Source organism: Gossypium arboreum, chromosome 4 (genome assembly GCF_025698485.1).
Source record: "Gossypium arboreum isolate Shixiya-1 chromosome 4, ASM2569848v2, whole genome shotgun sequence".
In the NCBI taxonomy this organism is placed as follows: domain Eukaryota; kingdom Viridiplantae; phylum Streptophyta; class Magnoliopsida; order Malvales; family Malvaceae; genus Gossypium; species Gossypium arboreum.
Genome location: NC_069073.1, coordinates 3,838,633 through 3,862,737, shown reverse-complemented (window position 1 = coordinate 3,862,737; position 24,105 = coordinate 3,838,633). Strand labels below are relative to the sequence as shown.

General features: G+C 33.3%; 2 protein-coding genes and 1 long non-coding RNA gene across 4 annotated transcripts; 1 reads left to right on the top strand and 2 right to left on the bottom strand.

Moving 5' to 3' along the window:
* Window positions 1–1,042: 1,042 nt before the first annotated feature.
* Window positions 1,043–6,774, top strand: LOC108460622 (probable protein phosphatase 2C 33). Of its 2 annotated transcripts, none has more exons than XM_017760184.2 (7): window positions 1,043–1,443; window positions 1,810–2,492; window positions 3,503–3,889; window positions 3,968–4,085; window positions 5,563–5,786; window positions 5,889–6,416; window positions 6,492–6,774. In XM_017760184.2, exons 2-6 carry the CDS (start codon window positions 2,241–2,243, stop codon window positions 6,369–6,371), a joined length of 1,464 nt encoding a protein of 487 aa, XP_017615673.1. In that variant the 5' UTR covers window positions 1,043–1,443; window positions 1,810–2,240; the 3' UTR covers window positions 6,372–6,416; window positions 6,492–6,774. The 2 variants fall into 2 exon arrangements, with proteins under 2 accessions (XP_017615673.1, XP_017615674.1); XM_017760185.2 differs by having other exon boundaries at window positions 1,807–2,492.
* A 5,288-nt stretch (window positions 6,775–12,062) lies between these two features.
* On the bottom strand, window positions 12,063–13,591 carry LOC128291801 (uncharacterized). The gene is made up of 3 exons (XR_008281709.1): window positions 13,269–13,591; window positions 12,499–12,823; window positions 12,063–12,392 (listed from the first exon to the last, which is right to left on the bottom strand). It is a non-coding gene; the product is annotated as an uncharacterized LOC128291801 (long non-coding RNA).
* Window positions 13,592–14,091: 500 nt separating this feature from the next.
* Window positions 14,092–23,611, bottom strand: LOC108460605 (aspartic proteinase 36-like). Its single transcript, XM_017760165.2, has 10 exons — window positions 22,932–23,611; window positions 22,246–22,375; window positions 21,863–22,110; window positions 20,662–20,886; window positions 19,612–19,774; window positions 19,464–19,537; window positions 18,544–18,634; window positions 15,744–15,819; window positions 14,860–14,931; window positions 14,092–14,337 (listed from the first exon to the last, which is right to left on the bottom strand). The coding sequence occupies exons 1-10, from the start codon at window positions 23,168–23,170 to the stop codon at window positions 14,186–14,188; spliced, it is 1,470 nt and encodes a 489-aa protein (XP_017615654.1). The 5' UTR covers window positions 23,171–23,611; the 3' UTR covers window positions 14,092–14,185.
* Window positions 23,612–24,105: the final 494 nt, after the last annotated feature.

The following is a 24,105-nucleotide window of genomic DNA, read 5'->3' as shown; positions in this document are numbered from 1 at the left end:
TTGTGAAAAGAAGTATAAAATTTGGGGTTTGTTTTTAGAGCGTTAAAGTTTAAAAGTTTAAGAGGATTTTCGATAAAAACAAAAAAAAATGATGTTTGGTATTTATAAGAGAAGAACTCGACATTAGTGTGAATTCCTCATATTAAATGAGCTGATTGGGCCAACAAATATTAAATATATCAGTTAAAATTGATTAGCTTGAACTTGATAATTACATGTGTTGAGATTTATGCTTTATACTTCACAATATTTTTCCCTTAATAATCAAGACACGAGTCAATTTGATAATTTTATATTATATTCAAATAAAAACCAATTAAGCAATATTAGTTAAATTAAAAATATTTAAAATTTTAAATAATAGAATAAAATTAGGATTGTTGAAATGGTAATTAATTTTAGTAGATTTAATTTTTTAAATTAGAAACAAATTCAATTAACTCAAAGAAGGATTATGAGATGATAATATTATTATAAATTTATATTTATGCTTATATTTAAGTTTTAGACTGAATTGATATCAAGAGTCAATCGATATTAATATAATTGAGAAATTATAAAATATCTTATACATACAAATTAAGTTATCTAATTTTTACACTTATATTAAATTTTTGACTGAGTTAATTTTATGAATCAATCGGTATGCTAAATTATTTCAAATATAAAATCTTCAACCTTTCATATGAAATTTAAATAAATATATTTATTACATAATATTTTTACCCACTGTCATAGGTATATCGTAAATCTAATTATATGTTAAAAGGGGTTAATAAAGATGGGCCTCTCATTAATTGAGTACAAACTCAATTATGAATTTACCAAAATACCAATATTTTTATAAAACAATTAAATATTATTTTGAGAATATTTTATTTATTTTTATTTTAAATAAAATCTAGAATAATATAATTTCAACCTAAAATATCCAAATTTGCCATTTTAATCAAATTGGTTTTTTATATTATTTTCTAATTACCTAAATTGTTTTTACAAAGTGTGTCATTATTTCAAAATCTTGCTATAAATAAAAACCACCCATTTCCCATAAGGAGAAAAAATGGCCAGAATATCTAAAAATCTTAGCTCTCCCTGACAAAAAAAAAAAAAAAATGAAGGCGGCGAGTTTGTAGTTGGTGGTTGCGGTTATTTCTCGCTGAGTTGTACATGGTGTTTTCCCCGTTCCGAACTATTTTTCCTCTTTTTCTCTCTCTCTAGAATCTTTCCTTCTTCCTTCACTCTCTCCTTAATCCTCTGTCTACCCATGTTCACTATCCCCTTGTTCTCCCTGAAACTGGCCCTTTCTTTTTCGTTCCCTTTCAGATTCAACAGTTTCCAATTCTCGGCCTAGTTGATCTTGATTGACCTCTGGACTGGCTTTGATCGGCTTTTCTGTTGATCTGCTGAAAAGAAAAATTGCTCTCTTTTGGATAGTTTCCGGTGAGGAATATAATACTCTTGATTGTCTTCAATTTTTTGGATTCCAATTGTTGGCCTTTGTTTATTAAAAAGGGTGTTACCTTTTTAGTGTTATTATTGAATGTACAACTAAAGATTCGATATTTTCTGCTTTCCCTTAGATTTATATATCCATAGATCTCCTTTTTCGATACTTATGCCTTTTGATCTTCCTTTTTTCTTGTTTGCTTTGGGATTAAGAAGAATGGAGTTAAGATTCTTTTTACCATTTGGTTATAAAAATAAAAAAGTTCACTGTTCTTTTCTATCTTAGGAAGCTTTAGAAACCAAAATTTCTTTTTGGCCTTTTTGGTTGATTCTGAGATTTTTTGTTTTTGTTGTAAGCAGCTTATGGGATTGAATTTGTGGATTGATCTGATCAACGGATTGAAAGTGGAGCTATTTTAATACAGATTCATTATTCCAGTGATTTGAAGGGAAACTCAGAGTAGTATATATTTTTGGGTGAGATACCAAAACGGTTGCTTTAAGAGAATATTAGAATTTTAAGGGATTGAAGGAAAAAAAAAATCAAGATATTATCAATCATTGAATAGGATTTTGGCTCTGAGTTCAGAAAGAAATATTGAGATTTGGTGAAAAGAATTGTAAAATTGAAGGTTATTTGGTGGAATAATCTGCACATTAGCTGGAAAGTCTGAACAGGTTTCTTTAAGGATTTTTCCCAACAAGTTCTGACGGATCCGTCTACTGAAAATAGGGGTTGCAACTGTCTGGCTGGTCTGGAGTGCATATTAAGCATCATCAGGGCCCTTAGAATGGGGTCCTGCTTATCTGCTGAAAGCAGGAGCCCTCGCCCTGGTTCACCTTCGTCCCCTCATCTGCCGAATATGAAGAGGAGGAACTCAAGGAAGGTATTAGGGTCTCGGATTTCTTCCTTTGACTACTGGAAGGAAGAACCATTGCATAGAACAGGGCAGTTGTTCTTGAATGGGTCCAATGATGTTGCTTCACTCTTTACTCAACAAGGCAAGAAAGGTACCAACCAGGATGCCATGATTATTTGGGAGGTTAGCTCCTTTTATACCTTTACACGTGTTTGTTTAATTTTTTCATTTATGTATTTGGCTTTATGTGTGATGTTTTCTTGAATAGCTTTGAAAACAAGCAATTTATCTTATAATAGGGGTATAATATTTCTTGGATGAAGGACCTTGCCTTTTTTCTGGTTGCTTGCATTCCCATAGTGTTTAGAATTATTTGTTGGTATCTTTTATTATCTACAATGTTTAATTGATTTAATGTTAATTTCTAATTCTTTCTTTTATTTGTTTATGTATCTTATATGCAAGTTCCTTGCATACATATCTTCATAGCTGTCTAATTAGAGGAAAATCAACACTTTTTATATTAATTGGCTGCACTTTCTCATGTTTCTTTAGGATATTATCCAATCATTTAGTGGCAATATGAAATAACGTTTCCATGGTGGCAAATTAAACTCTTCTTCTTTTTTTCTACTTTGTATTTGCTAAATGTGTCTGTATTTGGGGACTATGTGTTTGGCACACCTTGGAGCTCATTGTTTTAGGATATTATCTTTCTTTCTTGATGGATGAGAATATATGGTGGATTCCAATGTCAAGAGAAGTAGAGGAAGACCTAAAAGGTTATGGTTGGAAACTGTTTAATAAGACATTAAAGTTACTCTGCTTATCTACAATATGGTCACAAATACAGGTGGCAATATAATCCATGTAGCTCCCTAGTAGTGTAAGCAAACATATTTTTTCTTATTTAGAAGCTGCCATAAACATCGATGATGGTAACTTGTATAGATGGAATGATGAAAAAACGTTTCTAACTCTTTTCTACGGTTGACCATTTGTTAGTTAAGAAGGCCAAGGCATTAACCTTTTTATCTTTGGAGTGTATATCCTTGTTTTTGAATCCGTCATGCTAATATATTCTCTATCATCACCAATTTCTCCTTGTTTTAAATGTTTTTAGTAACATTATAAATTTTGTTATTCTGCAACATCATGTTCCACTTCTCACTGTCTGTGGCTGTTGTTCTCAGAATTTTGGTTCAAGAACAGATACTGTTTTCTGTGGTGTTTTTGATGGTCATGGTCCCTATGGTCATATGGTAGCTAAGAGAGTGAGAGACCATCTTCCGTTAAAACTGAATGCTCATTGGGAAGTTAGTAAATCTGGTGAGGATGCTCTCAGAGAGATCAATTTGAACACTGCAGGAAGCATGAACAGTGAGACCTCATTTTTAACAGCTGATGAGGAATCTAGGGCATCTGTAGATCTCGAGGAAACAGAAAAGTTCCCAGAGATCTTTCAGACACTTAAAGAGTCTTTTCTGAAGGCTTTCAAAGTAATGGATAGGGATCTTAGAACGCATGCCAGTATTGATTGCTTCTGCAGTGGGACGACAGCTGTAACTTTGGTGAAGCAGGTATACAGCTGCAAAATTTAAAAGCTCTGAAAACCTATGTTATGATTTTAAACATAATTCCTTTGGCTTTTTTTATAGGGTCCACATATTGTCATTGGAAATGTTGGGGACTCCAGAGCTGTTTTAGGTACAAGGGACAAAGACAATTCACTTATTGCAGTTCAGTTGACTGTTGATCTTAAACCAAATCTTCCAGGTCTGTGTGTCTGTTTTAATCAACCCAAGTTCATTCATATGTGAAAGTCATTCATGCTTTGTATTTAATTGCAGAGTTTCAGGCAAAAAACTGTCTCAGTTAAATAAAAAATACTTCAGTTTTAGGAACTTTGATGTTTTGGACTTTTTATGCCAAGTTTTGTCTTCTCTATCGTTCATTGTCTATTGTATATGCTGCACCGAGTGTACCACCCACTTGGTTTTTTCTTTAAATTCATTGTTTATTGTTGATATAGGAGATAACAAGGTATAATTAAAGGGAATATAAAATGCTATTTGAAATGTTCCTTTTGTGTGTATCAGCTCTTCTAATAAGATTCTTTTTAGCTCTCCATACCATTTCTCATGCCCATTGCATCCATTGTATGCTGATTGGCCCCTAAATTTTGTGTCCTTTTATTTTAAAGCTATAGGCATGCAAAAAAACCCATATGATTCAAGTTCTTTTTAATTTACTTTATTTGATTTTTTTTCATTAGATATAGAGTAGTAAGAAGAGGATAGTATCAAATTCTCTACTTCACAATATTTAAGTAGTCAACAACGGACATCAACCATAAGGAAAGTATGCATATTAGCCAACAAAAAATTTGATAGTTTTGTAGATAAACTAGACCACTCTGTAGACTTTGTTAGATGCCTTAAGCTTATTATTTGCGAACACAAATACATACATAAACACACGTGTATACATATTACGCTTGACTCATTTTAGTTAACATTTTCACATTGTGTACTTGTATGAGCCTCAAACAATTTGGTTCAATTGGTTGGCAATGTGAGGCTGAAATATCTTAAAACTTGGAAGGATATGTTCGATGATTGGTGAGGCAGCTTAAAAGTTAGTTGTATTTGAGGATTTTGTAAATGTTGTTTGAAGTGTTTTTTTAAGGACTAGAATAATGGGGGACAAGAATAGAATGTGGTTAATAAGATGAAATGATTGAGGAAGTATGAGACGCTGGTCGCAATGGTAAGAAGATAGTTGAAAGTTCAAGTGTATATAGAATAGGTGCATTCACTCAAAACTGATTGATTTGTGTATGAGCATCACAGGTTTGATGAAATTATTAAGTCTACAAAATGTTGAAAGGTTTTGTAATTATGATAACCATGTTTGTTCTGAGCAATGTAGTAATTTATGTAAAACCATATGGAAACAATTTCCCAATCGATGGGAAATTATATTGAAATCCAGATTAATGTGGAAACACAAAATTGATTGCAAAAACAGAACCTCTGCAGATTGAAAAACATAAAGGAGTCTCGGGAAGATAAACTGCTGAACTAGGCATTATTGGCATTATTGATTCAAATTGCTTGGTTATATGGCATGCGCTTCCAAAATAGAATGCACTAGAAAATAAATTCTTGTTCTATTTGATTGCTTAATTCTCGTATTCTATCATTATACTTTCAACATCAAACTTATTCTAAATAATCCTTTTTCTTTACAGCGGAGGCAGAGAGAATTCGAAAATATAAAGGTCGTGTCTTTGCTCTTAAAGATGAACCTGAGGTTGCCCGAGTTTGGCTACCAAACAGTAATGCACCTGGCCTTGCCATGGCAAGGGCTTTTGGAGATTTTTGCCTCAAGGATTTTGGTCTCATCTCTGTGCCTGAAATATCTTATTGGCACGTGTCAGAGAAGGATGAATTTATCGTCTTGGCCACTGATGGGGTAATGAAGCCAACATGTTTAATTCTTATTCAAAATCAAAACAAAAATGACATTTGAGCCCTTTTCTCTAGTTGTAATAAGGTTTGCTCCAAAATTTTGCAGATTTGGGATGTGCTTTCAAACAAAGAAGTGGTAGATATTGTAGCATCTTGTCGAGCTCGCACATCTGCCGCACGAGCTTTGGTTGAGACAGCTGTTAGAGCTTGGAGATACAAGTACCCAACTTCAAAAGTTGATGATTGTGCTGTTGTTTGCCTATTCTTTGATTCAATCTCAAACAACCTATCTACTGTTTCCAATGCTAATGCCAAAGTGCAGCCAGTTTCAGTGGACCAAGTTGAGAATGAGAATGAGAAAGACAATAATATCAATGTCTTAACCAATGTGGACCGGTCTGGGACTGTTGGAAGTGTCAAAGTTGTTCCAGGAGGGAATGAAGATTTAGATTTAGATGTAGATGTAGATGTAGACTGCTCTAAGGAGGACGAAATGAATTCAGAAATAGGAACAGATTGGTCAGCCCTTGAAGGAGTATCTCGTGTCAATACCCTTTTGAATCTCCCAAGGTTCGATCCTGGAAAGTAATGTTCTGATGTAGGAGGTTCAAAGCCAGGCTTCGACATGAGAAAGGTTCGGTTACTACTACTATTACTTTGAGATTTGCTGAGATAAATTATTGTAATATTTATATTCATTTTTCTACAGAGTGGAAAAGAGGGGCATTGATTTGGTTTGGTTTGGTTTGATGTTAAAAAATGGAGCAAGCAGACCCGGCTGTATTAGTGTGTCTGGGAAATTGTCCTTTCTATCTATAGCCTGTTGGGTAGAATTGGAATTTTTGTAAATCCAGCTCTCCATCTCATTATTATTGTTATTGTTAATTTGTGTTCCACCTTCAACTGTTCATGTGTGAATTGTTGGCAAGTCATTGTATTATGTTGTTAAATGTTTACTTTGTGACAATGAAATGAAGCCTCATTATCCTTAATAGATTTCAAAGTTGAAGAGCATGCATGCATTCATAACTTGTTTCTTCTTTTGAATATCGGTAGCACTAATGACCTTAGTACTAGGAACTTCCACTTGCTAATCCTCAAAATGCTGCTGTCTTTTATTGAATTTGGCTGTGTGTGTGTGTGATGAACGGTGAAGTGGTGATACTGATAGGCAAGGAAAGCTTCATGTAATGATTTTTTGAAATGATCATATGGAGAATAGGTATCTTTTATTTGTTGGTTAAATTCTGCTATTGGTCCTTGTACTTAGAAAAAGTTCTGGATTTAATATTTGTATTTTATTTGGTCATTTTAGTTTTATATTTTCTAAAATTTAAAATTTCAATTATCATCAAACAATGATTATTAAATTCATTAAGTAAAATTATGCTATTTTTAGAATTTGATGTGATAAGCATATTATTGTATATTACGATGTTAGTTTATTATTTCCACAAATGACTCACTAAAAATTTAGTTAATGAATTAACAATTGTAGTTTGTGTTAAGATTGAAATTTCAAAATTTAAAAAGTATAGGGACTTAGAATGATTCAATTGTACAAAATTGACTAATTTTATAATTGTGTGAATAGTTTAGGACTAGCACTTGAATTTAACTTAATGGATTTAACTGTTATGGTTTGGGTCGATTAAAATTTTAAAATTTAAAAGTATAGGGACTAAATGATCAATTTAAAAGTATAGAGACTAAAATTGATAAAAAAAAGTATGAGAATTAAATTCACAGTTTTTGCAAAGTACAGTATTAATAGCAAAATTTAACCTTATTGTTCAAATATATATTTATAAAAAGAATCTACATTAATATAAAATGATCTATCCTTGCATGGGATGGATATGAATATAACAAACCCTGAGAGTTGATATGGATATAAAATGAATTAGTGGATTCGAAATAGAAATGAGAAAAGAAATAAATATAAAATGGGTCAATGGATTCGAGATAGAAATGTGAAAAGAAATAGACTTAGTGATATGCTATAGTACATATGTAGTTGTGATAGGATGATAATGAGATTATATGTTCATATATGACATGCCAAATGAAATGTGGTATGGGAATATGCACGTGAGACATGAAATGTATACTTGATATTATTTGATAATTAGATCACATATTGATTGTATTTGATATCTTATTTCTATTTGATTATTGATTCAAATCATGATAGCATCACTGAGCCTTATTGATTAGTGTACCATTTGTTTATTTTCATATGCAAGTATCGTAGATCTTGAAGCTTCAAAGTGATTGACAACATTTAGATTCAATACTTGGCTCAACAAGTTTGTATAGTTTTATTTTGTCAGTTGCAAGTGGCATGTGCCTAACTTTTAAGTTGTCTTTGGATTCATGTTGTCATTTTCGTACTTAGGATTGGAATTGTTAACCTTTAATATAATCACATAGGTTGATAATAAATATGTAATGCTATAAAGTGAATTTGGATTGTTGTTCATATGCCAAGTAAATGAGAGAGATGTTTGAATCTTGAATGAAAGTGAATAAATATATGATCATATGCTTTAAGGTGTTGAATGTACCAAAGATGGTAGTCTAGTATTAAAATTAATGCTTAAATTGTATAAAGTAAGTTCTTCTTAATCACCTAGACCATTTGAGTGTTGCACATGACAAATTTGCAATGAATAGTGTAAAATTTTGGAAAAACTGCCTTTATGGTTGCAACACTCCCTTACCAATGTCATGACATAGAGCTGTTATTCCCCTAGTCACGATTATCCCCTGCTGAGGTCGCAACATTGAATCCCCTTGTCCTCAAGGTCGCAACACTCCCTTACCTAAGTCACGAAGTTAGCTTTTTGTCCTCAATGTCACGACTCTTCCCAATTGAATTCGTGACAACATGCTTTTGCCCTTAGTATCGCAACATGCCTCATTCATGGTCGCGACATTACCCCTATATTCTGAAAATTTTACGTTTTAATCCCTTGTATATCATCGGCGTTTTATAAGAGCTTTTGTAAGCTCACTCATGACACAGATTTGATTAAGTAATGTACTTAGAAGATATAATATTTAATTTTTTGTATAATTTGTCTCGTTGAATATTGAAACGACATCATAGTTGCTTCGGCAAAAAACGTGGAACCTTATGTCTCAGATCCGACTATTGGGTCGAGAGTGTGGTGTTACATTTAATGGTATCAGAACTACAAGTTTAGTAGATTTTTGGTTCGAGGTCCATCTTGAGTTTAGAGGTACATGCCAAGGTCAAGTTAAGTCTAAGTCAAGATTTGGATGTTGATTATTCATTATTTTGGGTTATGGCTTGAAAATATCTGATGAACCGAGAAATGTTGTTAAGGAAGAAGTCAATAGTAGTGATCACTCCGTTGAGGGAGAAAACCATGTTGAGATCAAGGCATACAATGTTGATCAAGTTGGTGTTAGATACAAAAATAAAGCTAATAGGCCTCTCCAGGAGGGTCGGGTAGACACTCTGCACAATAGTGGATGTACTCCAAAAAGTAACAGGAGATGCTTCGTAAGCTACATTAATAGCTGCAATCTCCGATAAAAGGGTTACGGAAGTATAAAGCAATTGAGTGTTGACCCTTCATCTACAGAGAAATGGTTAAAGTCAACTAAACGAGTTTTACAATAGCTAGAGTTTTCACCGTCTAAGTATGTCACTTGCGTGGTATCTCTATTGAAAGAATAGACATATCAATGGTGGCTAATTGTCACCTACATGTGTCAGCATATCATGTTACTTGGACATTCTTCCAATTCGAGTTAAAAAAGAAATATGTCGACAAATTGTATCTAAAAGATCGAAAACAAGAGTTCATGAAATTGAATCAAGGGGATATGCTAGTAGTTGACTACAAATGAAAGTTCTTACAACTTAGCAAGTATGCTCTTGAGTTAGTGCCAACGAAATAAGAAAGTTGAAAACGGTTTTCTTCAAGGAATGAGAGATGAACTCCGAGTTTAACTAGTTTTGCACAAACTTAAAATGTTTTCTAGTTTAGCTGAACGAGCAAAGATGATTGAACAAGCCATGAGTCTTGATAAGAAAGCTGAGGGTTCCGAAGCATTCGGGAAAAGAGTTGGAACCACTGGTTCACAACCTTTTCCTAAGCGAGTTACGGAGTATTGAGGTTCTTCGAGATCAACTCCATCGTATGTCAGATGGGAGAAAGGCTGTTGGTAGTACTAGGGGTCCAGTGAAAGATGTAAGTATCTCGAACTGTTAGTATTGTGGTCAAATACATAGAAGTGAATGTTGGAAGAAAACATGAGCATGTTTCCAATGCGGATCTCTAAAGCATTAGCTTAATATTGCCCGATAAATATTAATGATATGTATACACCTACTCAGAGATCTGCTCCTGTAGCTAGAGGTCAGGGTAATACCGATGGTAGTTCAGTTGCAAGAGGTAGTCAAAGGAAAAAACTGATTTAGCAGCACAAGATTCTGAAGCTAAAGCTCCTACTCAAGCCTATTTGGACTGAACCAGAGATGAGGGTGATGCTACTGATGTTTTAGCAAGTATATTTCCTTTATGTTTTACACTCGTTCATGCTTTACTTGACCATGACTATACACATTCATATGTTAATTCTAGTTTTATGAATTCAGGTAAATTGAAATCTAAGTTGTCAAGCATAGCAATAGTTGTTACAAATACCTTAGGACAATGTCAGATCCCAAAAATTGGGTTAGTAGAATTGAGTTAGGAAATCGAGAGTTAGTGAACCAAAATTGTAATTAGTTTAAATAATTTAAATAAATAAGAATAAATAAAATTAAAAATTAAAAATTAAAAAATTAAGTTTAGAAATTAAAATTAGATGTCTGAAAAATAATTTGGTTAAAATGGATTTTTAAAACGAAGTCGGATTTGAAAATAATTTAGAAAATAAGTTTTAATTAGAAAACAAAGACCTATTTGAAAAAAAAGGAAGAAACTGGCAGTGATTAATTGGGCAATAACCCAATTTTTTTAAAATTGGTTGCCTATTTAACATCCCCCACCGTCCCTCTCCTCTCATTTTTTAAACTGTGTTGTTATTTCAATTCGAGTTTTAATTGATTTAATTAAAATTTCAACAGATCAATTGATTTTAAACCAATTTTTAGCTTGAAAATGGTAGGTCTAGTATTACTATGTTAAGCTTTTATTTTAAAGTAATTTTCAACTCATTTTAATCTAATTAAAAGGTATTTGATCTTGATTTAATAAATCTTTTAAGTAATTTAAACCAATTGAACATGTTCCCCTTTCTAATGATCATATAAGCTTATTTTTTCCAAAAAAAAAAATAGATCCGTGTAATTATATAAAATTGATGGTTTAGATCTATAATTAGATGATATTTAGGATATATGAAGGCAAAATCTAATCTTAGAAACGAGATTTGAGTGTTTAAAGACCTATTTCAACAAAATTAGCTAACTTTTCAGTATTGTGAATGAGAGGCTTTGATTTGTGATTGTGGAGTGATTTAATTGTGTTTGTTGTTGTTTGTAATGCCTTTGTATTGTGTTTGATGTGTATGTAAAGTGTCAACTCAATTGGAAGCCTCTACAAGCAAGGAAAAAGGAAAACAAAAGCTTACTTAGCTTTGCTATTGAAACTAAGGTTGCAAAAGGTGAGTGATCTGGTGTGTTGTAATTAATGCACAAAGTAGTGAGTTAAAGTGGGGTTTAGGTGAGCTAATCACCTATCCTAAGTTCTAAGACTAAGTGATCTTATTTATGCCTCGTTACTTTGCAAATAAACCTATGTGTGATGTGATTTGCTTAAGTGTAATGTGATTATATGTGATGAGTACATGTCTGAATATGCTCAAGACCTACCGGTTTTGTGCACGCATCTTATATGAAATGTATATGGCTCAATGGACAAGTGCTTGCACTTGAAGGTGCATGATGAACATGTGAAAAGTGATGTGACAGTGATATGTGTAAGTGTGCATAAACCGAAAAAATATATGTGAAGCATGGAGATGTTGATCTTGTGATCTTTTGAAACTATTGGACATAGTTGGCACGTCATAAGATTTGAGTACTCGTATATGTGTTTTGATATTGAGACATGTTGGAGGGATAAAGGAATGTAGAGCATGGCTTCATTTATTGGGATATGTTGGTATGTTGGAGAGTGTTGGAATAATGCTACACTTATTTGGGACAAGTTAAACTCTGAGTTATTGGTGTGATGGAGATTCGTTTATCCGATATGTTATGTTTTTATGCATATTTCATAATCACAAGATGCCAATGTATCAACATGAATATATGATTGGTGATGATAAGTGTATTTGTGCTTACTAGTTTTGCTTTTAACTCTTGAATTTGTGGTTTGTTGTAGCATCTTGATTACTCACTAAACTTGTTTAAGCTCACACTCTCTTGTGTTTATTTTTGCGGAGAAATATCTTGAATAGAGTGGTGAAGTGATCAAACTTGTGATGATCACATTAATAGCCCCCATATTAGTCATGCACTTCTTGCGCATGTCCCTTGGAACAATTCATAGGTCCATAGCTTCGTTAATTTCCCGCGATATATTGGTACTCTCCTCAAAGTCGCTTCCTAAACTGCGAGCTGTGCCTGCACCACCAATAATCCCAGTATCAATAGGAGCAGTTATCAAATTAATATTAGCATCGCTTTTTTCCTACGATGAGATCACCAGAACCCAGGGAGGAGGCCTTACCCTATAGTAATTGTAAAAGAAACTCTTGGGCTTCTCTTTAAATCCTGTTAGGATTAAAACCAAGTCATCATTGGCATCATTGGTTCATGGGGCAATGTCCATCTATCAAGGTCCACACCTAATGCTTCGGCAACTTCCCTATTGTTACCTCACCTATACCCACTAAGCTAAAGCCCTCTAAGCAATATCGAAACATGTTCCTCACGGTTATAATATCTTCGATAACCAGGGAACTACTAGCGCGAAGCTTTTCCAGATGGCTTGAACCTCTATCTATCCTGATTGATCGCTTGGATGAACACGCCCCTACTCGGTGCGAACCACTCTGTATAAAAATCAAATTCGTTACGCAACCGCGTACCAATCAATAAAATAAGCAACCGCGATCCACTAGAAGAACCCGCAGAGTTGACCATGAGCAATCTGGTAATCTTGAAGAACATAACAGAAGAATGGATGCAAGAGCAAGTGGAACCCCGTTTCCAGAGCATGAAGGGGGGGCAAGAAGCTGCCATCACTGGTATCACTAAGCATGTGAGGCCCCTCAGGGATGGAAAATTCTTAAGCAAAATTGGGGATTTGAATCCCCTGTGCACTCAAAACTCGACTTATTTCTTCTTCTTTTGTAGCGTAGATGAAGAAATTAACTTTTACAAAGACCTTCGAAGCACACTTTCCAGTGGGCAACGAGGAATTATCTAACCACTAGCACCCCTATTTCTCGGCATGTTTTTGATGTAGAAAGAAAAGAAAAGGATAGAAGATGTTACCTTGAATAAAGTCTCGATCAAGCCTGTTTGTAGAAAATGTTAAGATTCTAAGTTTAGAGTTTCCAAAAACCCCTTAGTTTCTCTTCCTCGCGTTTTGACGGTTCAAATCACCCAGGAGATCTAACGGCTAAATACAAACAGACGCGAACCACCCGTACACATAGCAAAATTAATGTCGTGTACCAATGATCATTGCGTATTCAACAAGGCTATATGAATGCGAAGTGATGGCTCCAAAGAACGCCATATTATAACCCTCTTTAGAACCAATATGAGGGACTAAATTGTTATGTACTTATGATCACCAATGAAAAACTACTCAACAGTTAATATATTGTTATATATTCAAATTGGTGTTTGAATGCTTTTCAATTTACTAGTTCAAATCGCAATTATCCGAACAAAATTTAATTATTTTTATTTAATTTATTTTTATTTTTATGATGTAAAAAAAACATTTTATATTTAGGTTAGTAAAAATAGCTTACAAGTACTATATAAAATTAATTTTTTTAAAATAAATATGTGAAAAAATTCAAACTATGTAAAAAGAAAAACATAAAACAAAGCCATTTTATGAAAATAAAATCCAAAATCTCAACCCAAAATTAGTATTGAAAAAAACAAAAACTGAAAAGAACATGTAGATTACATATATATGCCTCAAAAGACTTTCATATTGCAGCAAATATATAAATGATATTGGCAAATTTATATTCAGTCATTTGTACATTGCACTGCTGCAAACCACTGAAAATATTTGAAGTATGGGTATAAATTAATGAGTGGTGGATACGAGTTGCATTAAATTAACAAAATATGATTAAAAAAAGAAAACCCGCGCAATTTCACTGTAAAAAAAAAATGAATTATGGTACAACAGAATCAAAGAATGTTTTATCGCTGCTTCCAACAATCTATGCTATAGAACTGTGGAGTAAAGCAATTATTATAGACAATAATGTTAGAATTCCTCCAATTCTCAAACTGGAAGCTGAACCAATATCATGGGCACCAACCGAATACACCGCCCCCGAACTTTCATCCTTCACTTTGACGCTCGAAGAGCCTAAATGTAACCATAATCACATATCAGAGCCAACTACAATCAGCTTTCTTTTTATTTTATTTTCAATTTTCAGGAAGGGAGATAATATAGAGCAATCCTAATTAATTAGGAAGAGAGAGTACATAATTTTCTGTTGTATTTCTTTCTCAAAGAAAAACCGATGCAATTAGCACGAAACTAACTAGCATGCTTACATTCTACACACTTTAGACATCTGGAGAAACGAAATACGATTAGGCTTTGAAAGTTCTCAAAACTGAAAGGTCGACATTAAGTTTCGAACAAAAAGAATATTGTTACTAGTTAGCGATCACTAAACTGCAAAAATCAAAAGCAGAACCTAAAGGTCGAAAGACCCTAAAGGAGATACAATCCTAGCGCACAAACTATAGTCCTGAAACTAGCACATTAGGAAGTCAGGACGTGTGGACATAGAAAATGCAGCAATAACAAGCAGAAAAATAAAAACTAATTAAAGGATTCAACCTAAACACAGGTAAGGTTGTTCAAGAGGGTACTCACAATTGTATTCAGTCCATCCAATGTTCTGATTTTCTATATCATATATAACCAACTTATTTGAAAGCACCAAATCTGCATTGTAAAGAAATTAAATAAATGAGAGTTGCATCCAAACCTTTCACATTATTTTATTACTGTTCTCATCTTTACGACATAGTAGATTAACATAAAAACAGATCAGCTAAAGCGAATCACTGAGATGATTGTTGAACTGAACTTGTACTTTTTAGAAGATCAATACCACAGATCAGTGACATAGAAGCAGTAGGAGGAAAAACTAACTTCACATTCATAGGCTTTTGATTTAAGTAGATATGTTACTACTGCAGAAGGATGACTGATGAGGAGAACAAGGGATAATAGAAGATTGCTGGAAGCAGAAATTATGTGGGTTTAGATCAGACTGTCTAAGGTTAATTCATCAAAGGTATGGGTCAGGTTAAGGTCATTTTGTGTTTGGATTTCTTGATATAGGGTAATTTCAGTTTTTGGTTTCTTTTAGTCAAGCCACCTAAGATTTTTTGTAACTTGAGACCACTTCTGTATGATTTTGTGTTCAGAGCCATCTGGATTCAGGTTATGTTCATAACATTTCAGATTCGAGTTAATTAGCATTCAGATATTCGATTTTTGTTCAGCTTGAACTGATTTGTGTCCAATTCGGGCTTTTTCAGGCAGGTTTTATGTTCAGATTTATTTTGCCTTTAAAAATTGCCAATTGCAAGGTGAGCTTCTGCTACACTGACACAGAGTAAATGTTGAAACTCCTTTTAATGTTGCACAATTTAGATGCATAAAACCCATAAAAGTAAAAGATATTGTACATCTTATATTTTGCAAGCAAAATGACAAATGAGTTCAAAACAAGGAGTTTAAAGATATACCTCCCAAAAGAATCATATCTTTGCCATCTTTAGATTGCACTCCACTGTTCTGCCAACCAAAACACCAAATATCTTCCTGCAAAAAGCCATAAATTGACATCTTAACGTATAACTCACAACAAAAAGAAAAGTTGACACTACACATATAATGAAATAAATTATCTAAACACGGATGCCCAGCTAGTAATTAAATGACAATGATGACGATAATGGTGATCACAATTACAAAATGAACATGCATACTGACCTTGCTAATTAGTTTGAATCTAGAAGAAACGAAAATGATGGAACTGTCATATTTATCAAATAAAACTCCGTGAAACAAAGCTTCACAGTTTGACTACAAGAGCATCATGGAACATAAGGCTACATTGTCCAGTCAGCTTATGACAAATAGAGGGCTCTTCTAGTATGCTTATAAAAGTTACTTTACCTAATACTTGAGAATTCTCACCATACCCACCTGTTAGCAGAGATACCCATGGACCAAGGCCAACCTGATCAACACTTGAAAACTTTTGCCTAAGGCCTGGCCTCTGAAGTCCAGAATGCCCAAAAGTAATAAAAATAATATTATAGAACTACTTTTACATTCATCTTAATAGTTTTAACTATAATCTAGAGTTAAAATTAAATTAAAAAAGCTTCTATTAACTAAAATAATGCCCGGGTCTTAGGCTGGGTTAGAAAAGCTTTATCCAGGATCCAGCTCAGGCAAGCAGCTCAGCTTATTGAAAGAACAAGTTGTTAGGGACGAAGGGAAATTACTTTGGGCAGAGAGAAGAAGAAGATATTTCTCATGTTTCTCATTTCTCATTATACTTTCAACTATTTTTTGTAGACAAAACCAGAGAGAAAGGATGAAACTTTCAAGCAGCTAATCTGCCAAAAACCAGGAGCATCATCCTTAAACAAACCACTGTTCTATCCCTCTATTGGTGTCTCACTCCCTCAAGTCACTTCCCCAACCCTCCCTTCTGCCAAGTCCTATCTCTTTCCCAGGTAAATTTGTAGTTTAATGGGTTCTTTTGAAGGTGCTGTCAACAAATAACAGGCCGACAGAGTAGGCATTGTAAGTTGAAAGCTTCATTCCTGGAAGTGCCAGTGCTTGTACAAATGACAAGGCCTTACATTGGCCGTTCCGCAACTTCCAAGTTTGAAGCATCGTCTTTAAAGGACTTCATCAAGTTTTATTTAGTGCTTCTTAAAAGAGAAACAGGAATGAAGTAATTGGAATACTCAAAAGAGAAACTTGGACGAAGTAATTGGAATTTATTTATCCATGATGTATTATTCGAATTAAAGGCATGTACAGTGGATAATTTATAGATATGTAGGAAAGTAATAACAACAAAAGGAAAAGGGAATATCACTATTTTAAAATTTCCAAAATTAATTCCCAATCAAAATTCAATTTCAGTAGAAGTAGGTCAAATTAAGTTTTAGTATGCAAAATAAAAATGTGCTAAGGAAAAATAGGCGTAGAAATCTTAAAGGTTGATAGAATGATTAAAAACAATGTCAAAAGTTTACCTACAAAATAAGTGAACGTATATTAAAAGATGGAAGTACCAAACTAAAACAATAGGTTTAGCAGTGAGCAAAAAATACACCCTTATGGGCCCTTATATTTAAAAAAAAAAAAAAAAAGAAAAAAAAGCAGTGAGCAAAAAACTGATTAACTGATTGAACTGAACTGAACTAAATTAACTGAAAAAAAAAATGGTTAAGTTGGATTTTCAGTTTAAGTATCAGTCAAGGCAGTTCATTTAGTCAGTAATCGGTTTTGAATTTGCAAACTGAATAAATTGAACACACTGAATATTTTTTAATTAATAAACCCTAAATTTATATCCATAACCAAGCCCTAATAAATAAATACCGATTACCCATATGAAACCAACCCAACAATTCCAAATCTAAATCAAATTACCCTAATACAAAACGTACAATTAATTTAATTAATCTAAAAAACCCTACCAAGGGTAAATGAGTAAAACACTAAAACATAAAACAGAGGCTTAACAAATCAAACATCTGCTCTAAGCCTCTTCTTCCTTCCAGTCCCCATTCACTGTAAGTTGAGATCTTTTGTTAAATTTAGTTATACAAATTCCATGTTTTTCTTTTGTCATAACAGCTCTTTCGTTATATTTACCAAATCAAACGCTATGTTTCTCTTAACAAATATATTTAATTTTATTGGTTCAAATATGTTTGTTTTTTTTTTAAATCGGATCTGTCTCTGTTTGTCAAATTCAATAGATAGAAGCTAATCTAAAGTTGAAACAAGGATGGAACTTTTAAGGGTATATAAAGAAATACACTTTAAAAAGCAAAAGAAAAAGAAATCAAAACTGAAAAAACCCACCTAACTGAAGTTCGGTTCAGTTATTTTGGTTGTGGCCGTAGGATAGGTCGATTCAGTTTTAATAGATTTGTCCATTTATTCGGTTATTGATACATAAAAACCAAACCAACCAAATGCATACCTCTAAATAGGCCCAGCTAAATTCTGCAAGTTAACATGTTTGCATCTATTATGATAATAGACAAGACCCAATTTGCATAAATTACATAATAAGATGAAAACTTGGGTGAGAAACAAAGTTCAAAGCAAGATACTTTACCATAGTATGAAGCTTTATGGACTAATAGTTAGCATTCTACAATAAAAACAAATGTTTCCCTCGTAAACGCCTAAGGTGATTAGCAATATAAGACTTCCAAATATCAACATCAATGCAAGAAACATGTCTGCAGATCATAAAATGAATTAAAAGAAATATATTGTACTTACACGAATTTGGAATGTATACTCATGGGGAAAAACTGTTAAAACAAGGGAATCTTCAAAATGGAACTTTACGACTGGAAATCCACTATCAACACTGCAAGAGCACATAACAAAAGGAAGCAGCAAGTCTCAAACAAAGTAATTCACAGGAATTAATGAAAGAAAAAGCCAATGATCAGTCCAACAAAAGTATTGACCTTGAGGCAAAGAAATGAAAGAATCAAGGCAAACAAAATATAAATTAAGAATTTTCCTTTTTTTTTTTTTTTGGCTAGACCATCAATAAAAAATTATGTTTAAGCGCAAGAAGGCAGCAATTTATTATAAATCTGTCCTAAGATTTCTGAAAAGCACGAGAGAGCAACAGTTAAAAAGAAAACAAGAAACAAAAGTGAAGTAAAAACATGTTCTTGAAAAGTCACAATCACATTGTACATCTTTTTGACAAGAGTGGGATGAAAAATCTATTTATCACTGACTACAATTTTGCCATATTTCTCCAAGTCCTAAGAGATTCCAAGTTACAGTAAAACTTTCTAGTCATTCTGGTTCAAAATAAAGAAAAATATGCAATAAACATATGTGTTCTTATCTCACAATTTCTTTTACGTAAATCAGTATTGCATGACTGCATTTGACTGTTTAATTTTTTTTCCTTATAACTGCATCCTCGATCAAATGCACATTTTTTATTGTTAGTGTTAGGGAATATAAGGAATAACACCTCAATTTGGAATTGTATATAAAATGAGATATAATATTAAAGCATGAAATGTTCAAATTAAAGTAAACCTTGGGAAATGTAACATTCGGAACATCAGAAATTGCAAACATTGCAGATAAAGCTATTATCCATATCATGAACAAATAAATGATGTGTATTACCGACATATTTACCAGAGACTACAATTGCAGTATCTTACCTTCCCGCAAACTGAAAACATGTAAATTGGTCTTCTACAGTATGCAAGTTCAACGCAGGTTGCTGGGAGAGAATCTATTGACAGAAGAGACGATGTAATTAGTAATGGATAATGTCAAAATCAAAGTAAGATAAGTGGTAATGTTTACCTTTGTCATTAGTGGTTCATAAATTGATGATGGGAGATATGCTAAGGTTGTACCACTATCCACTATTGTTCCCTTTTGATCTCCACTATCAAAAATATCACTTGGAAGTCGCAGTAGATCACCACCGACCTCAATATCCTTCATTACAATATTGTAATGTGCCCTAAGAGTGTCGATAAAAATATATTTATGAATTTATAAACCAAAAGACCTGATTGATGAAAAAGAGTAAGACCTTAAACAAAAAGTTGAAAACCACAAGGCAATCCATGAACAAACACAAGTAAATAGCAAAATGGTTTAATTTGTCAATCATGATCATCTAGAAAAATTTTATTCCTGCGTTATGAAAGAAACACAGCATTTATATTGTTTCCCAATGATGAGATGCACCAGAAACTTGAAAACATTTTAGCTATGAATTAAATCTATACTGCTCTCTTCCTAAATTCCATAAGCCTCATTTGGGACACAAGAAATTGATAGGATTGATTTGCATTCACTTTGATATGCATAAATAAGAATGAATGCAGACAATAAAAGAAGACACTTTGTAAACTGTTTATCAGAGGGAGTACGACAGATTGAGTTTAACATAGGTGTTTCAGATTAACAATGTAATAGAGATCTATCAAATCCTAGATTTGAATGTAATCATGGTCATCATCCAATATAATAGTCAATGTAAAGAATTACTATAGCCAACAACTTGAAGCGCAATTTGCCATTTACAAATGCTAGTTTGGGGAAGTAAAATACAATTTAGACATTAAACTATGAGATAAAGAAACCACAATATATGCTTATTCCATTCTAAAAAATTGAGCTTGACCTAAAGCAGGCAACATTTATGCTTTACAACCAAGCATGCAACAGTGAAACAATCTTGCACCTAAATCCCCCCCCCAAAAAAAAAAAAAGCAAAATTAGGAAGCCCCAACTAGAATTTCTTGGTCATTATCACCCTCAATGAGAAAAAAGTTTAAGCTACAAACCATCAATCATAAAACATAGATATAAAAAAAGAAGCTTTTAAGATAGACCACTTACTGGTTTTGAACCATAGGTGTCCTTTTGACTTTCGGAGATACCACTTCACCAATCGCAAAGATTCCACCTCCCTCTATATTATCCAAACAGTGTGCAAACGATTTTTTTACTTTCCCAGATGCAGCCAGTTGTGAAATTATAGAAGAATTTGCTTGTCCAAATCCTAGTATCCCATCTAGTGCTTCACTTGATGATCCTAATTCCCCAGATTGTCTAGCACCGCACCTAACCACAAAAGGAAATTCTAAACATAAGTAACCAAAAATACACATTAGCAGCAGTTGCAGCAGAACATGTTTCCCTTGACATTGTAAGTTCCGCCCCTACAACAAATACACATCAACAGACTCCACCCATCTCAAATCACTTTTAAAGAACATAAGCTATTTCCCTTTTTATTTTCTTTTGGTTTGGTGGGGGTAGGGGAGTGATTCAATATGTTGAACAACTAGTAGAGAAAGAAAAGGGTAGGCACCAAAAACACATGAAAAACTTGAACAGAATTTTAAGATAATAAACAAGATTGCCCCAGTCATGACTAAATCCAGTAACCAGTAAGGAACAGAAGAAAGAGGTAGGAGGAAGATCCGCTGAAGAAAAAAGAAGACTCGATTAGTATGTCTTGCAATCCAGGTACCACAAACACAAAGGAATTATGCACATCGCATATTAGTTAATCGATAATTAAATGTGCAAGTGCACAAAAAAAAGTCCTGTTCAAAGAAATTAGAGGCTAAATGAATTAACCCCACATTTTCTGCCTTGTCTGGTAAGATCTTAACCTAAGAGCAGAACTAATATTTCAGCGTAGCAAGACACAATGGTATCTTACATTAGAGCCAAACACTTAGAGAGAACCATAAAACCGTCTTTGTCAGCTATAGCCTCTGACAAGAGTGCCCAACAAATCTATGAATATTTGATTAAGACTTCAAGCCCCAAAATGAAACTACCCATCTATTTGTGCACAATATACATATGTAGGACAAATAATAGTTACAAACTGTTCCTAGGTCAAGACTGAATGAAAACTAGCCTCAAAGCCAAGGCCATGCTCAAGTGAATTATAAACATTTAGCTTCCTAGTAGACCAACCTATAAGGACCATTTTCATGAACAAGGAGAATAAGCAAGTAAGCAACAATAGCAGAAAACTAAGCTGTGTCCTGAAAAATCAGAAACCATCAGAATTCCAACTCACCCGAATACAACAGTCCCATTTGTAGATCTACTTTGAAGGTTACCAGTCACCTGCTCCAGTTTCATATTGTCCTTTACAAAGTATCCAGCTGTTGAGCTTCCATCACCATAAACGACATTATATTGGCACTGAAGATTGGGCTTGCAACCGGGGAGTGGACCATCATATGTTGAAGTACAAAAATCTTGATCACAATAAACCAGGCTTGAAGTGGAGGACTTCTTTGGATCATATAATGTTAATCCTAGCTGCAATAGAGTAACCAAGCAATAAATGTTTTCACTACAAAACTTTATCATAATAAAAAAGAACACAATAGCCACAACTTTAAACTAGACATAGTACTCTACAGAGATTAAGATCAAGTTAAAAAAGGAACATACACCAAGATCACTTTTTGTGGGGCACTTGTCACATCCAGCACAATTCACCCATAGAATGTCACTTCCAGTATCAACTTGCACATAATAGTCCTTTGATGGATTTCCTAATCCAATTTTAGCAAAATAAAGCCTGAAAAAGATTAAGAAAATGAGAGATAAACTAGCACCCCAAAACAAAATTAATGCAAAGAAAATTAACCCCTATTTCTGATATATCCAATAGAGCAAATCAGCTGAATATTAAGCTACCATTAGCTTTAAAAATAATTATTAAGTATATGCATTTGGTGGAATTAGAGGGCAATTAAGCATTTAATCAAAGGCACCATGGACTTTAACCAGCTGAAATTTTCAACTAAATAAGATAAAACTCAAAAGCAATTGAAAATAATAATAAATTCAATCATACCTGACCCTCTGAATAAGAAATTTAAAATAAAATAAAAAATCCTTTCTTGCAGCAATCGGACCTCATGCAATAAGTGAACTCTACTATAATTAACCATCATCATAGAGAAACATCAAAATTCAGCCAAACTAAAATTCTCCCGGAAAGGAAAAATAACAATTCCCTTCACCTGATTCGGTTTTACTCCAAAAAGGATTCCTTCAAACATAACATATAAAGGAACACAAATATTTATATATAGAACCAAAAGTAATTCAGGGAAAGAAAGAAAACTAACCCAGTTTCAGAAGGATGACCATTGCCACCTAAAGGGAGATCCACACCGATAGTAGAGAGAAGCCTACCATGACGACGGATATCATGAGCTCTCAATGCACTTAAATTCTTTCCGTGGCCTGCAAATTTACGTAATACATTTAAAGTCAACACGTTCCCAAAACAACCACAACCGAATTCACCCACCACCGTCACCGCAACAGTCACAACCACCAACGCTAATCTCCTTAGATCCATCATCTCTAACAATTACAAACAATCACCTCTCTCTCTCTCTCTCTCTCTCTCTCTGGCTCTACGAATTTCAAACTTAATTTCGTTATTGGTTTTTTTCGTTTTGCCTAGGGTTTTTGTTAAAATTTAAAAATCCAAAGAAGATTCAAAGAAGGTAGGAGAGAAAGACAACGAGGGAGAAGTGGGAGAGACGGAGACCAAAATTCATTAAGAAGAAGAAGAAGAAGAAGAAGGAGGAGGAGGAGGAGGAGGATAGAAATGTGCGTTTTCAACGCCAAATGATGTGTCTTATTTGTAAAGCTGAAGCACGAGGAGTCTAAGGTATTTTTCTTGTATACTATGAAAACGTCGGTCGCTCATCTTCGTGTTTGCCTCTTCCTTTTTTCTTTTAATTGTTTTTTATTAATGTTATAAGAACCAGAATTGCTCACATTCTCGATTAATAACTGTATAAAAGTAAAAACACGAAATTCATAAGCGATTCCATTTATTCATCAGTCAATTTTTTATTTTATTTTTATTTTTTATTATGTATAAATTATAATTATTTGTTAAATTTATAATTTCTAAGTGTAATATAAGCGAAAAAAATTATTATTTGAATAGAAAATTATTTTTCAAAAATAAATAAAATTTATTTTCGGTTAATCGACTTCTTCACAAAAATATTTTTGGTATGAATATTTTGGACTAATTGGTAAGAGATTTCTCTTATTTTTTTTTGTGTTAAAAGGAAATAAACAAAGAGGGTTTGCAAAAGAATTAACCTTATTTAAGGTTTGTGATTTTTCAAAATTCAATTTAAAGAGAAATTTACATATCAGGCCCCTAAATATTATAATTGATCATATTTTAGTCTAATGTGGCCAATATATCAAGCGGTACCTGTCGAACACTGTAACAGTGTTGAACTTTTATTAAATATTTGTTCTTAAATTTTA